The following is a 15059-nucleotide window of genomic DNA, read 5'->3' as shown; positions in this document are numbered from 1 at the left end:
GAATATGTTTGACTCTCCTTCCAAAAACAGGGCTCAGTCAGCCTTGACACAGTTTCCAGTTCCCCACCTGCTCCTAGTTCCTCAATGTGGTTGATCCAGATCTGCTTTATCCAACTTCCCCCCAATGACCACCTGCCTATGGGGCAGCTGGACACAGCCTATTGATTGGCTCTGCAGGCCCCCACACCACCCATCCACATCTTACACTGACTGCAGATATGGTGCAGTGACCACCTGTCAATCACAGCCTGACCTCCTGAGACTCACGCCTGCTTCCATGAAACCTACCAATTAAAACTCCCTGAGGGAAACCTGTATGGATAACACCCTGGACCTAATCACGGCATTGTCACACTGGTTGCTTCCCCTCTGTCTCCCTGCAAAAGCTCTCCCTGACCTGTGTGTGTGTGTATATATGTGTGTGTGTGGCCTCTGGAAGTGCCATGCCCTCCCTTCCCAGGACCCCTAAGTAATACAACTTTTATTTCCACCTCTTGTCTCTCCTAATCATTGAAGGGGTTTCCTACATCCTAAAAATCCTAGAGTAGGCCAGGCACAGTGGCTCACACCTGTAATCCCAGCACTTTGGGAGGCCAAGGCAGGCAGGGATCACCTAAGGTCGGGAGTTTGAGACCAGCCTGACCAACATGGAGAAACCCCATCTCTATTAAAAGTACAAGGGAGGCAGAGGTTGTGGTGAGCCAAGATCGTGCCATAGCACTCCAGCCTGGGGGCAACAAGAATGAAATTCTGTCTCAAAAAAAAAAAAAAAAATCCTAGAGTAAAACAAATGCTCATCCCAATAAAAATCCTAAATAGATTTTTTGATAGGGCTTTTTAAAAATTGTGGCAAACGATATATAACATAACATTGACCATTTGTAAGTGGTCAGTTCAGTGACAGTTCAGTGGGCTTAAGCTCATTCACATTGTTGTATAACCATCACCACCATCCATCTCCAAGATTTTTCAACTTTCCAAACTAAAACACTGTCCCTGTGAAACACTAAGTCTCTATTCCTTTTTCTCCCCAGTCCCTGGTAATCATCATTCTGCTTTCTTTTTCTTTTTCTTTTCTTTTCTTTCTTTCTTTTTTTGTTTTTTGAGATGGAGTCTCGTCCTGTCACCCAGGCTGGAGTGCAATGGCACGAACTCGGCTCACTGCAACCTCCACCTCCTGGGTTCAAACAATTCTCCTGCCTCAGCCTCCCGAGTTGCTGGGATTACAGGTGCCTGCCACCACGCCCAGCTAAGTTTTGTATTTTTAGTAGAGACGGGATTTCACCACGTTGGCCAGGATGGTCTCGAACTCCTGACCTCGTGATCCACCCACTTTGGCTTCCCAAAGTGCTGGGATTATAGGCATGAGCCACTACGCCCGGCCTCTACTTTCTTTCATTATAAATTTCTCTGGGTAGCTCATATAAGTGGAATCCTAAAGAGTGGAATCCTAAATAGGTTTATTGAGTCTTTTTTCAAACTTTTTACTTTGCAATCATTTTAGATTACAGATAAGTTGCAAAGATAGTACAGAGCCTTCTCTATATCTTTTGCCCACCTTCCTTTAATGTGAACATCTTTTTTTTTTTTTTTTTTTTTGAAGCAGAGTCTTGCTCTGTTGCCCAGGCTAGAGTGCAGTGATGCGATCTGGGCTCACTGCAACATCCGCCTCCTGGGTTCAAGCGATTCTCCTGCCTCAGCCTCCTGAGTAGCTGGGATTATAGGCAGGTGCCACCATGCCCAGCTAATGTTTGTATTTTTAGTAGAGATGGGGTGTCACCGTATTGACCAGGCTGGTCTCGAACTCCTGACCTCAGATGATCCACCTACCTTGGCCTCCCAAAGTGCTGGGATTACGGGCGTGAGCCACTGCAACCGGCCAATGTTAACATCTTGCATTACCATTGCACGTATGTCAAAATGAAGAAATTAATATTGGTGCAATACTCTGAACTAGAAACTACAGACCTCATTCGGATTTCACTAGTTTTTCCATGGGTATCCTTTTTCTGTGGCAAGATCCCATCCAGGATCCCACACTGCATTCAGGCACTGATGGAGTTTGCCTGGTGGCAGTGACTGAGCACCACTGGCTGGGGAGAGGGGAGCTTAAATAACAGAAATCCATTCTGTCCCAGTTCTAGAGGCTGGAAGTCCAGGATCAACGTGTCAGCAGAGTTGCTTCCTTCTGGGCTGTGGGGGAAGGATCCACTGCAGGTGTCTCTTCTTGGTTTATGTCTTGTTCCCTCTTCCCGGTGTCTTCAGCTGTCTTCCCTCTGTATGTGTCTGTGTCCATATTTCCCCGTTTTAGAAGGACACTCATCATAGGCCAGGCGCAGTGCCTCATGCCTGTAATCCCAGTACTTGAGAAGGCCGAGGCGGCAGGGTCACTTGAGGTCAGGAGATTGAGATCAACAGGTACTAAAAAATGCAAAAATTAGCTGGGCATGGTGGTGCAACGCCTGTAATCCCAGCTACTTGGGAGGCTGAGGCAGGAAAATCGCTTGAACTCTGGAGGCGGAAGTTGCAGCGAGCTGAGATTGTGCCACCACACTCTAGTCTGGGCGCCAGAGCAAGACCCTGTCTCAAAAAAAAAAAAAAAAAAGGATACCAGTCATATTGGGTGAGAATCCACTCTCATGACCTCATTTTAACTTAGTCATCTCTACAAAGACCCTATTTCCAAATACAAGTACATTTTGAGGTACTGGGGGTTAGGACTTCAATGTATGAAGTTGTTGGGAGACACAATTCAGCTCGTATCAGTCATCGCTTCTCCTGTATCTCCTGCAAATGCTGACAGGTTTCTTGTCTTTCACGATATTGACACATTTGAAGAGCATTCATCAAGCATGTATTGAATGGTCCTTGATTTGGATTTTTCTAGTGTTGTCCAATGGTTAGAGCAAGGTTGTTAGTTTGGAGTTACGAATATCACAGGCCAGGTGCAGTGGCTCATGCCTGTAATCCCAGCACTTTGGGAGGCCGAGGTGGGCAGATCTCCTGAGGTCAGGAGTTTGAGACCAGCCTGGCCGACATGGTGAAACCCCATCTGTACTAAAAATACAAAAATTACCTGGGTGTGGTGGTGCACACCTGTAATCCCAGCTGCTTGGGAGGCTGAGGCCAGAGAATCGCTTGAACCTGGGTGGTGGAGGTTGCAGTGAGCTGAGATCCAGCCACTGCACTCCAGCCTGGGTGACAGAGTAAGACTCCATCTAAAAAAAAAAAAAAAAAGAATATCACAAAGGCTAGGTGCCTTTCTAGTCACATCCTGTGGGGGTGTGTGTATGATATCCACGTGAACATGCCTTTTATTGACACTGCTAGCCTTGGTTAAGGTGGTATCTGCCAGGTTTCTCTACTACAGAATCTCCCTTTTTGTGTTTTCATACTCTCTTCCTTGCCTCAACAGGGTTGACGTTGCTCCCAAGCGGAAGAAAACTATTTCTTCGAGGGCCACAAAGAATCTCAGCTATCACCATGTCTTGGCACTCTCCAAAGCTCAGCCCTTCCCCATTTTTTTTTTTTTTTGGAGACGGAGTCTTGCTGTCACCCAGGCTGGAGTGCAGTGGCGCGATCTCGGCTCACTGCAAGCTCCGCCTCCTGGGTTCACACCATTCTCTTGCCTCAGCCTCCAGAGTAGCTGGGACTACAGGCACCCGCTACCACGCCCAGCTAATTTTTTGTATTTTTAGTAGAAACGGGGTTTCACCGTGTTAGCCATGATGGTCTTGATCTCCTGGTCTCGTGATCCGTCTGCCTAGGCCTCCTAAAGTGCTGGGATTACAGGTGTGAGCCACCACGCCCGGACTTTTTTTTTTTTTTGAGATGGAGTCTCACACTGTCGCCCAGGCTGGAGTACACTTGCGTAATATCTTCTTGCTGCAACCTCTGCCTCCTGGGTTCAAGTAATTCTCCTGCCTCCGCCTCCCAAGTAGCTACAATTACAGGCACCCACCACCATGCCTGGCTAATTTTTTGTATTTTTAGTAGAGATGGGGTTTCACGTGTTAGCCAGGATGGTCTCGATCTTCTGACCTCGTGATCCACCCATCTCGGCCTCCCAAAGTGTTGGGATTACAGGCATGAGCCACCGCGCCTGGCCCAGTCTCCCCATTTAGAGTAGGGAATAGGTAGGTAGGCCGATGTGAGCCTGGTGGGAGACGCCCCCCTGCTACAAGGTGATGATCAGGTGGTTGTTAAACCGTTTCTCTGAAATAATTGGTTGCCGCTGCTCCTAGGGAAAGGCAGGCTCCCAATAGACAGAAAACACCTGGAGCTGGTGATTGGCAGCTTCCCAATAAGATCTCAGGAGTTGGGCAAGTCAGCATGCGCACCAAGAGGCAATCCGTAGAAGTTTTGTTTGTTTGTTTGTTTGTTTTTAGACAGAGTCTCGCTCTGTTTCCCAGGCTGGAGTGCAGTGGTACAATCTCAGTTCACTGCAACCTCTGCCTCCTGGGTTCAAGCGATTCTCACACCTCAGCCTCCCAAGTAGCCAGGACTACAGGCGCGTGTCACCATGCCCCACTAATTTTTGTATTTTTGGTAGAGACGGGGGTTTGCCATGCTGGCCAGGCTGGTCTTGAACTCCTGACCTCAGTGATCCACCCACCTTGGCCTCCCAAAGTGTTGGGATTACAGGTGTGAGCCACCGTGCCTGGTGGGTGGAGTTTATCTGGTATATGACCTTCCTCTAGGACCACTCGACTGGCAAGGGAAAAACACCTCTAATAAGCACGTGCACAACTTCAGTAAATACACTGTTCATGTCGCCCCCCGCAAGTGCTGGCAGGCTACTGCGCACGCAGACAGCCCACCCCAATGAAAGAATCAGGGGAGGCCAGGCGCGGTGGCTCACGCCTATAATCCCAGCACTTTGGGAGGCCGAGGAGGGTGGATCGCCTGAGGTCAGGAGTTTGAGACCAGCCTGGCCAACATGGTGAAACCCCGTCTCTACTAAAAATACAAAAAAATTAGCTGGGCATTGGTGGCAGGTGCCTGTAATCCCAGCTACTCAGGAGGCTGAGGCAGGAGAATTGATTGAACCCAGGAGGCAGAGGCTGCAGTGAGCCGAGACTGTGCCATTGCTCTCCAGCCTGGGCGACAAGAACAAAACTCCATCTCAACAAGAAAGAATCAGAAGAGAAGAGATGCGAAACTCCAGAGCATGCCAACATATTAAACCCCAAATCAAAGGTCGCACTGAGCACCTCAATCTCTCAAGTTGCCTGGTTGGCCCTCTTCCAAGTATACTTTACTTCCTGTTGTTCCTGCTGTAAAACTTTTTAACAAACTTTCACTCCTTTGCTAAAACTTGCCTCAGTCTCACTTTCTGTCTTATTCTTCTTGGATGAATTCTTTCCTCTGATGAGGCAAGAGCCGAGTTACAGCAGATCCATAACCTCAAAGTATCACCTCCCCCTCAAATACTTACTAATTAGCATGGTGGTTTTAACATATGTTCACACATTTTTATACCCCTTTGAGTGGGGCTGGACTTAGTGACTCACTGCAAAGGATTACAGCAGTATCATTTGCCTGACAGTTTCCTTCTTTCAGCACTCTGAATATATCATCCCACTCTCTTCTGGCCTTTAAGTTTGCTGAAAGTACTGATACTTTCCCTCCTGAGAGCTGGTTGTTAAACATTTGCAGCACGCCACGGTGGTTTGCTTACATTTGACGTTTTCCCAAAACATTCACATTCGCCTTGATAGACATTTCTGCCAATTGCCCCCTAAAATTAAATACCAACACATAAGGTTTTGTTGGGTAGGGCTGAGCTTTGGACAGCACCAACACAAGGTGATATCTGAGCAACTTGCTTGTACCACTATTAACAACCTTTATGCAACATCCTTCGACAGAGTGAGTGGTGCATTTGTTACAATGGATGAGCCTGCACTGACAAATCATTGTCACGCAGAGTCTGCAATTTACATCAGGGCTTACTCTTGGTGTTGTACACTCTGTGATTTGAACAAATGTGTAATGATGTTGCAGTATCATACAGTAGTTTCCCTGCCCTAAAAATCCTCTGTGCTCCACCTACTCACAGATAGATTTTCAAAATTCTTTTGAAGGATTGCCAAACAGATTTTAAAACAAATTTGACAAGTGGATTATCTGGAATATGAGAAAGAGGTTGCAGCTAGGAAGAGTAACTTCTTCAGATCAGAGAATGGGGAGGGAGCCAGCTTTCTTTCTTTTCTTTTTTTTTTTGAGACCAAGTTTCCCTCTTGTCGCCCAGGCTGGAGTGCAATGGTGTGATCTCACCTCACTGCAACCTCCGCCTCCCAGGCTCAAGCGATTCTCCTGCCTCAGCCACCTGAGTAGCTGGGATTACAGGCATGCGCCACCACGCCCAGCAAATTTTTGTATTTTTAGTAGAGACGGGGTTTCACCATGTTGGCCAGGATGGTCTCGAACTCCTGACCTCAGGTGATTTACCCACCTCGGCCTCCCAAGGTGCTGGGATTACAGGTGTGAGCCACCGCGCCTGGCCAGGAGCCAGCTTTCATTATCACTGTAGAGATTGTTGGGTTTTGGTTCCAGGTGCACACATGACTTATTCAAAAAGTAAAGTAAGACCCTCAAAGCTACAGTCATGTAAAAATCATCTAAAAAAAGAAATTGCACAAGAATCTCTGAGAACATTTTGATGGAGAAGAACCATGACTGACAGTTGTCAAAACATACTATAAGTTTGGCTTGAGTTTCACCAGGGACAAAGCCTGTGACAAGGATTTTGATACAAGTTGTTTATCTGGGGGGAGATTCCAAGAAGTACCAGAAGACAAGGGGGAAAGTGAAGAGAGGCAGGTAGGAAAAGGAAGGAAGCCAATTACAGGCATGGATGAGCTTATGACCCATGTAGGCAACTGGGGCTCAGTTTCTCCAGGAGCCTCTGGGAGATGATGTAGAATGGGGGTCCCTGTCCCCTGGGCCACCAGTACTAGTCGGTGGCATCTTAGGAACCAGGCTGCACAGCAGGAGGTGAACAGAGGGCGAGTGAGTGAAGCTTCATCTGTATTTACAGCCACTCCCCATTGCTTGCATTACTGCCTGAACGCTGCCTCCTGTTGGATCAGTGGTGGCATTAGATTCTCATAGGAGTGGGAACCCTATTGTGCACTGTACACGTGAGGGATCTAGCTTGCACACTCTTTATGAGAATCTAATGCCTGGTGATCTGTCGCTGTCTCTCATCACCCCCAGATGGGACCATCTATTTGCAAGAAAACAAGCTCAGGGCTCCCACTGATTCTACATGATGGTGAGCTGTATAATTATGTCATTATATATTACAATGCAATAATAATACAAATAAAGTATACAATAAATGTAATGTGCTTGAATCATCCTGAAATGATCCCCCGCCCCTGGTCCGTGGAAAAATTGTCTTCCATGAAACTGGTCCCTGGTGCCAAATAAGTTGCGGACCACTGATATCAAATAAGCCGCAGCCAGGTGCGGTGGCTCAAGCCTGTAATCCCAGCACTTTGGGAGGCCGAGGCAGGTGGATCACCTGAGGTCAGGAGTTCGAGACCAGCCTGGTCAACATGGTGAAACCCTGTCTCGACTAAAAATACAAAAAAAAAAAAATTACCTGGGCGTGGTGGCACATGCCTGTAATTCCAGCTATTTGGGAGGCTGAGGCAGAATGGCTTGAACCTGGGAGGTGAAGGTTGCAGTGAGCTGAGATCGTGCCATTGCACTCCAGCCTGGGTAACAAGGGCAAAACTCCGTCTCGAAAAGCAAAAACAAACAAACAAAAAAAAACAAGAAAAACAAGCCTCACATTTCTCCTGCCAGTTGTAGGTCGACTCTAAGTGAGATGGGATTTAGCATGCAAGCTGTTTATTAAGGAATGTCCTTGATGTCAACGCGGTAGAAGGGAGGTGAAGTCTGTGTGGGGTTTTTTTGTGTGTGTGTGTCATTGTTGTTGTTGTTTTTGAGACGGAGTTTTGCTCTGTCACCTTGGCTGAAGTGGTGCAGTGGTGCGGTCTTGGCTCACTGCAACCTCCGCCTCCCAGGTTCAAGTGATTCTCCTGCCTCAGCCTCCAAAGTAGCTGGGCTTACAGGCACTGCCCACCATGCCCAGCTAATTTTTTGTATTTTTAGTAGAGATGGGGTTTCACCATGTTGGCCAGGCTGGTCTCAAACTCCTGACCTCAGGTGATCCACCTGCCTCGGCCTCCCAAAGTGCTGGCATTACAGGCATGAGCTACCATGCCTGGCCCAACACCAGGTTTTTATAGAGAGAAAAGTTTATGCAAGACAGCCAAGCAAGGAGACAGGAATCTGGTTCAAACCTGTCTCTCTGAGCTGGAGGCTGAGGAAGATTTTATACACAGAGGGTAGTGAGGTGTAACCTGATTGGATCATGGAATGAGGTGATGTGGGAGGCTTGGCCTAATTGGATCATGTCGGGGAGTGATGCCAGGACGCAATCTGATTGGATCATGGATCATGCCATGTGGTGTTCACTTCTTAACTCAGTCCCCCTTCCTTAGTCTAAGCACATAGGTTCTGCCCATGGTTGCCTGCTTGGTTCATCTGGGCATGACCAGCATACATAACTTGCAACCTGGGGGCCTGTGGCAACTGAAAAGCAACTCGCCATTTTATTACACAAAGTTGAATCAGATGAGGCTGGATCTGCAGTTACAACATTTACCATTTATTATAAAGGCTACAACTCAGAAACAGCCAAATGGAAGACATGTATAGGACAAAGAAAGATGTGGGGATGGAAAAGGTTGTATGGCGCCTCCATGCCCTCTCTGGGTGCCATTGGTTGACTGCAGGAATTAATTCCCTGGTGCTTCCAGCCTGCAAGATGAGCTCCTTCAACCAGCAAGTCCCCAGCCAAAAGGGTGCACGGGGTGTAGCTGGAAGTTGAGCAGATGGTAGTTTTCATGGATGAGATAAAGCCCCAGGGGACAGGGCAGATACACATGGCAATCCAAATAGTCTAATCTCCAAAAGGAACAGAGAGTGGATTCATACAACATACCAAGCCCGCCCCCTAAATGCATCCCACCCAGGTCACTTATAAAGCTCCAAGGATGGGCCAGGAACACAAGCTCTACACCAGGGAAACTTGGAGGCATCAGAAGGACAGAATAAGACCCAGGTTCATAGGGGACGAAAAATCGAACAGAGAACCGTCTCAGGGCATTTGTGAAGGTCCAAGGATGGAGAGAAGGAACCCTGGCTTACAAGTGGGTGAAGTTCTGCTACACTACAATGGAGGCTGAGGCTAGCAGGGAAACAACTATTCATCTCTGAAGCAGGCTGCGGGCTTTTTGCAGATCCAGTAATTGTCAACGTTACATCGATTGTCGTTCCAGCCACTGCCACTAAATTCCGCACAGTCTTCATTCCCGCTATTGTTGGGTTCTCCACTGTTCCAGTACCGCTGGAAGCTGCAAATCCCATGCAGAATGTGAGCCTCTGCGCTGCCCAGTAGATGAGCCACATTCCTACCTTCTGTAATATTGATGCTTTAACATCTGCCCTACGTGTGTATGCTGGACATGCATTGCTCTCCACACCTCATAATATGCCTGAGTCATGTTGCCTTCAGTTCCTGCCTCTCTTGCTGCACCCCAGCCTTGGGAGGACTCCTACTGAGGCTGTGATTTTCTTTCTTTCTTTTCTCTTTTTTTTTTTTTTGAGACAGAGTCTCGCTCTGTTGCCAGGCTGGAGTGCAGTGGCATGATCTTGGCTCACTGCAACCTCCGCCTCCTGGGCTCAAGTGATTCTCCTGCCTCAGGCTTCTGAGTAGCTGGGACTACAGGTGCACGCCACCACACCCAGCTAATTTTTGTATTTGTAGTAGAGACGGGGTTTCACCGTGTTGGCCAGCATAATTTTGATCTCTTGACCTCGTGATCCACCCTCCTTGACCTCCCAAAGTGCCGGAATTATAGGCATGAGCCACCGCGCCTGGCCGAGAGTGTGATTTTAAAACCAACCAGTCTGGGGTCTGTACTGCCAACCACCTGCCTTATCGGGCTTTTGCACTCCAAGCCACTATCCTTCTGCCCTAATCACCCCAAGGCCAGGTGTCAGGCAGCTAGGCAGCCTCTATGCCCCAGAGCCCACAGAATGCTTCATATCTGCCCATCTTAAGCCTGCTTGCCTGGCCTTGCCCTTTTCTTCCCATACAAACCGTAATAAAGGCTCTGGCTCACAGTCCCCTCCAAGACTTTCCCTCATGACAGACCCTGGTGCTTCCCCAGGTGGCCCCCTGCTGTGAAATGTGCACCCTCTAGGAACCTGTGGGTAGGATAAGCTACTCACTTTGTGTAAATGGCAATTGTCTCCTGAGCTGGTGGCCTTACTAGACTTCAGACTTCCTATTAATACACTGTATTTTAACACACCCACCCACAGGGCAAGCTCCTCCTGCAGCTCTGCTGGTGGAATTCTAGGCACCTTTCATCCTGTCTGGAGGTGGGTATGAAGACCACCTTCCTCAATTCAGTGAAAACCCCAGACTCTTAGTCCTATGGGGTCAGGGAGGTTGGGGGGGACCCCCAGGGAAAGCTCAAGTCAGAGTTGCAGGAACCCAGCCCCATTGGATACAGTGTCCCTTTCTCCCAGAATCTACCTGGGTGACAGAGGTGAGCCATCCACCCATTGCCACGTGCCTTCCTGATTTAGGTCTGAAAGTCCCATCCAGGAGAAGCGGTTACTCCTCAAAGTCTGCAGCTGTAGGAAGTTCTGGAGGGTAGAGGAGGAGTCAGGAGGGAGCTCTGCTTCCCATTTTCCAGGTTCCACCTCCCCGTCTCTTGGCAGAAAGTTCTGCTTTCAAGTTAACCTGCAGTTTTCTGATATACCAGGTCCTGAGCCTCCTCATGTCTGAGCCCCTCTCACATCTGTATCCCCATGGCATGTGTGTCCTGACATGCAGGCATGCATGCACAGCTGGCCTCTCCTCACACGCTCCTGTGAATGCTGCATGTTTATCTATTTTGCATGTGCTGTGCATGTCCACAGGAATTTACTCCTGACCGGGTTTCATGTACTGGAGCCAGACTGGACCCATTACTAACTGCTGGCCCAGCACATCTCCTTTCAGCTCCGCACTGAGTGACAGCACATCGACAGCTTGAAATCAGCCGCGGTGGGAATATTTACACCGGGGGAATTGGCAAACACAACACATCAGGAATTTTCCCTCCGGAGAGCTGGTTGTTAAACACTTGCAGCACGCCACGGTGGTTTGCTTACATTTGACGTTTCCCCCAAAATATTCACATGTGTTCAGATCTGGTTTGTATTTGCTTGAAGGGTACCTGGGACCCCTTCATTCATATCCTTCTCTTCTTATCTTTCCTAATAGAGCAAAGCCCCTCTTCTGCAAAATCCTCTCTGAGCACCTCCTCCCTAGTTGGCCAGAAGCCATGCCCCAGGCCAGGATGAGGACCCCACCAGGTGTACCTGCTCCTCAGCACTTTTGATTATGACGAGCTGGGCCCTCACTTCCTGGCAGGCGGTGACAGAGTCGTGCCAGTTCCTCTGGGAGTTAGACATGAAGTAACAGTTTCCTTGGAAGAATGTCTAGTCCTTGGGACAGTGGCAGCACAGGCGTTCTGTTGGGGGAGGCTGATCAGGGCTGGGCTCAGATTAGGTTGTCCATATTCCCGTATCTGCCCAGCCTTCAAGCCCTTGAAAATCAGAGCCCTTCCTTGACTGTCCATGTCGGGTGGATGGTTTGGAATGGGGAGAGACCATTCCTCTCCCTACTTCCCAAGACTCTCCCTGATCCCCAGGAGAACCCAGGAGTCCTGGCTCCATCTCCTCCAGACTGGGAGAAGTAGCAGCTTTAGAGCTCAGAACAGAAGGCAGCGGATTGGTTGAACTGAGTGCCTACTGTGTGCCTGGCCCACTGTGAACACCAAGTGCAATGATCGCAGTTACCCTTTGTTCTCATTTCACAGGGGAGGAAACTGAGGCTCAGCCAGTGTTGGTAACTCAAGTAAAGTCACATCACACAGAGACCATCTCAGGCCCGAGGACCCCCAATGTACAGGAACTCACCAAATGCAGTCTTCAAATCGGTCAGTTCTTGATAGATTTGCTGCTGCTTGGACTGGTCTGGCAATTCACCAAGTGCAGCCTTCAGCTGGGTCAGCTCCTGGTAGATCTCCTGCAGCTTGGATTTCTCTGGCAACTCACCCACTGCAGCCTTCAGCTGGGTCAGCTCTTGGTAGATCTCCTGCAGCTTGGATTTCTCTGAGAGCTCACCCACTGCAGCTTTAATCTGGGTCAGATTCTGGTAGATTGTGTCTTGCTCGGATTGTTCCTGACTTAGGGAGCTGGGGACCTTGTACACTGGGTCAAGAAGAAAAGGAACTGCAATTATTAAACACCTACTGTGTGCCAAGCCCTGAACTGAGCCCCGTAGGCACATCATTTGTGAGAGCCAAGGTCTCGGTTAATCCCCTTTGAAGATGAGGAAAACTGACCCCTGGAGAAGGCAGCACAGAAGGCCAAGGAGAGCCAGGTTCTTCCCCTCCTCCTCCTCGTCCCTCTCCTGTCCTGCCCTAGAGTGGGGAGGAGCTGTGGGAGAGGCCTCTACAAACCCCCAGGGACAACATCTTGGCTCTCAGTCCCACCTCCCTCCCAGACCTGGCCACTCCAGGCTCTGTTCATAGCCAAAAGGCCAGGCCTGGGGACCCCAGACCCTCAGAACCTGCCCCTGACCTTGGACAAGGATGGCCACCAGGACCCCAGCCAAGAGCGTGAAGGAGAGGAGTTGCAGCACCAGGGCACCATGGCCAAGACACCCTGAGAGAGGATACATGCGTCAGCCTGCCAGTGTCCCCACCTGAGCCTGGCCCAGGGAGAGCCTGGCCTAAATCCCTCAGCACCCCAGGACCCAGGAACCCCAGCCCCAGCCCCCTCCACTCCAACACCTGGGAATCCAGGCCCTAGCTCTAACCTCCCCAGGACCCAGGAACCCCATCCCCAGCCTCTCCCTCCCCAAGTCCCAGGAGTTTAGGTCCCAGCCCCCACCTCCCCAGGTCCCAGGAACCCAGGTACCTGCTTCCACCTCCCCAGTGGAACAGGAATTAAAAGCAATTAAAGAACTTGTAAGCAAAAACTCAGTTGTATGTAAGAAAACCGAATTCCCCCTGAGGAAGAGAAAGAGGTGGAATCCTTTAAAAATTAACTGCCTGTTTGGCCGGGCATGGTGGCTCACACTTGCAATCCCAGCACTTTGGGAGGCTGAAGCGGACGAATCACAAGGTCAGGAGATCAAGACCATCCTGGCTAACACAGTGAAACCCTATCTCTACTAAAAATACAAAAAATTAGCCGGGCGTGGTGGCGGGCACCTGTAGTCCCAGCTACTCGGGAGGGTGAGGCAAGAGAATGGCATGAACCTGAGAGGCAGATCTTGCAGTGAGCCAAGATGGCGCCACTGCACTCCAGCCTGGGCGACAGAGCAAGACTCCGTCTCAAAAAAAAAAAATAAAATAAATAAAAATAAAAACTAACTAAATAAATAAAATAAAAAAGAATTAACTGCCTGTTTTTCTGTCTGTGGCTAGTAAGCCTTATCTCTCCCTTTCCCAGGCATTGTGAAGACCCTGTTTCTCTAGCTGTGCAGCTGCAAGGTCACTAGGCAGATAAACTCAAGTTGTAAAACATGTTTTTCCTTGAAAAGTAAGAAATGATGTAATCCATGTCTCAATTGAATAACTATCTTTGTTTCTCGCTTCTGTAATATGCTTCCCCCTGCACAGATCTCCCCCTACGCCATGAAATGCTTAAAAGGCAACTTGACTCTTTGTTTGGGGCTCAGTCTTTTTGGATATTAATCTGACTGGGCTGGTGCACCTAAATAATAATAATAATAAATCTTCCTCAACCCCTCGATCTCTGTGATTCCTAAATTATCCTGCAACACCAGGACTCAGGAATCCAGGCCCCAGCCTCCACATCCCCATGTCCCAGGAGGAACCCAGGCCCAAGTTCCCACCTCCCCAGGTCCCAGGAACCCAGATACCTGCTTCCACCTCCCCAGGACCCACGAATTCAGGCCCCAGTTCTCACCTTCCCCAGGACCCAGTAATCCGGTCCCAGCTCCTACCTGCCCCAGGACCCAGGAATCCAGGCCCCTTCTCCCACCTCCTCTGGTTCCAGGAGTCCAGGCTCCAGTCCCTACCTCCCATGGACCCAGCTGTCCAGCTTCCAATCCCCACCTCTCTAGGTCCCAGGAGTCCAGGCCCCCTTTCCCACCTCCCCAGGCCCCAGGAACCCAAGCCCCAACCCCCACTTCCCCAGGTGTGAGGAGTTCAGATCCCTGCCCCCTCCTCTTCAGGACCCAGGAACCCAGGTCTCAGAACTTCCTTCCCCAGGACCCAGGATTCCAGACCCCAACACCTACTTCCCCAGGACCCAGGGGTCTGGGAGGCTTTGTCTTCCACTATCTGCCCCCTAACTCTTGCCTACCTGTAGAGCTCTTGTGGCCATGTATCTGCTGGAATTGAAAGTCTCTTGGAAAAAGTCTGATGCCACTGGTTGTTGGATCTTCTTCTGAATTGACAGACATCAGCTCAGAGCCTGGGCCATCCCTTCCCCTTACCCAGGATCCCAGAGTTCCAACTCAGCCTTACCTAGGAGGTCCAGCTGCTGCACCCTTGGTTCCTTGGAGTCACTCATGTTTTCCCGCTGTCCCCAGATGTTCAGGACTCCTGGGGACCACAGCTTTTATTTTCCACCCTCTGATCCTCACTCCCTAAATCTACTGTCCCTCAGGAAGACAAACAGGAAGCTGGGTAAGGTCACATCACCAGAAAGGCTAGTGAAAGGAGTCAGAGCCTGAGATCGGCCTGACCTTGCAGGAATTTCAGGGAGGTGTTGGGGGATGGTCTAGGGTTGACAGGGAGAAGGACTCCTCCACTCATGACATGGCTGAGCGATGGGATGCTTTTAATAAAATCCAATTCATTCTAATGGAAAGCGACTTTGTTATGCCTCCCCACGTAGGGTAGGGGTGGGCAGGCAGTACCCCCTATTTCCTGGAACCACCA

At 49.5% G+C, this 15059-nt stretch overlaps 1 protein-coding gene across 1 annotated transcript in view; it reads right to left on the bottom strand.

Annotated features, from left to right (window-relative positions):
• LOC129020766 (C-type lectin domain family 4 member M-like) overlaps positions 1–14688 on the bottom strand; it is a 38299-nt gene extending 23611 nt beyond the window's left edge. The window contains exons 1-5 of the mRNA XM_054465547.1: positions 14643–14688; positions 14479–14562; positions 12724–12807; positions 12058–12351; positions 11458–11609 (exon numbers count right to left, since the gene is read on the bottom strand). Coding sequence (XP_054321522.1) covers positions 11578–11609; positions 12058–12351; positions 12724–12807; positions 14479–14562; positions 14643–14688 — 540 coding nt within the window. The 3' untranslated portion in view covers positions 11458–11577. Of the gene's footprint in view, positions 11610–12057; positions 12352–12723; positions 12808–14478; positions 14563–14642 lie in introns of the transcript that reaches the window.
• Positions 14689–15059: the final 371 nt, after the last annotated feature.

The sequence above is a fragment of the Pongo pygmaeus genome, chromosome 20 (assembly GCF_028885625.2).
Source record: "Pongo pygmaeus isolate AG05252 chromosome 20, NHGRI_mPonPyg2-v2.0_pri, whole genome shotgun sequence".
In the NCBI taxonomy this organism is placed as follows: Eukaryota; Metazoa; Chordata; class Mammalia; order Primates; family Hominidae; genus Pongo; species Pongo pygmaeus.
Note: the sequence above shows the minus strand (reverse complement) of the source record. Positions and strands in the feature narration are given on the sequence as shown.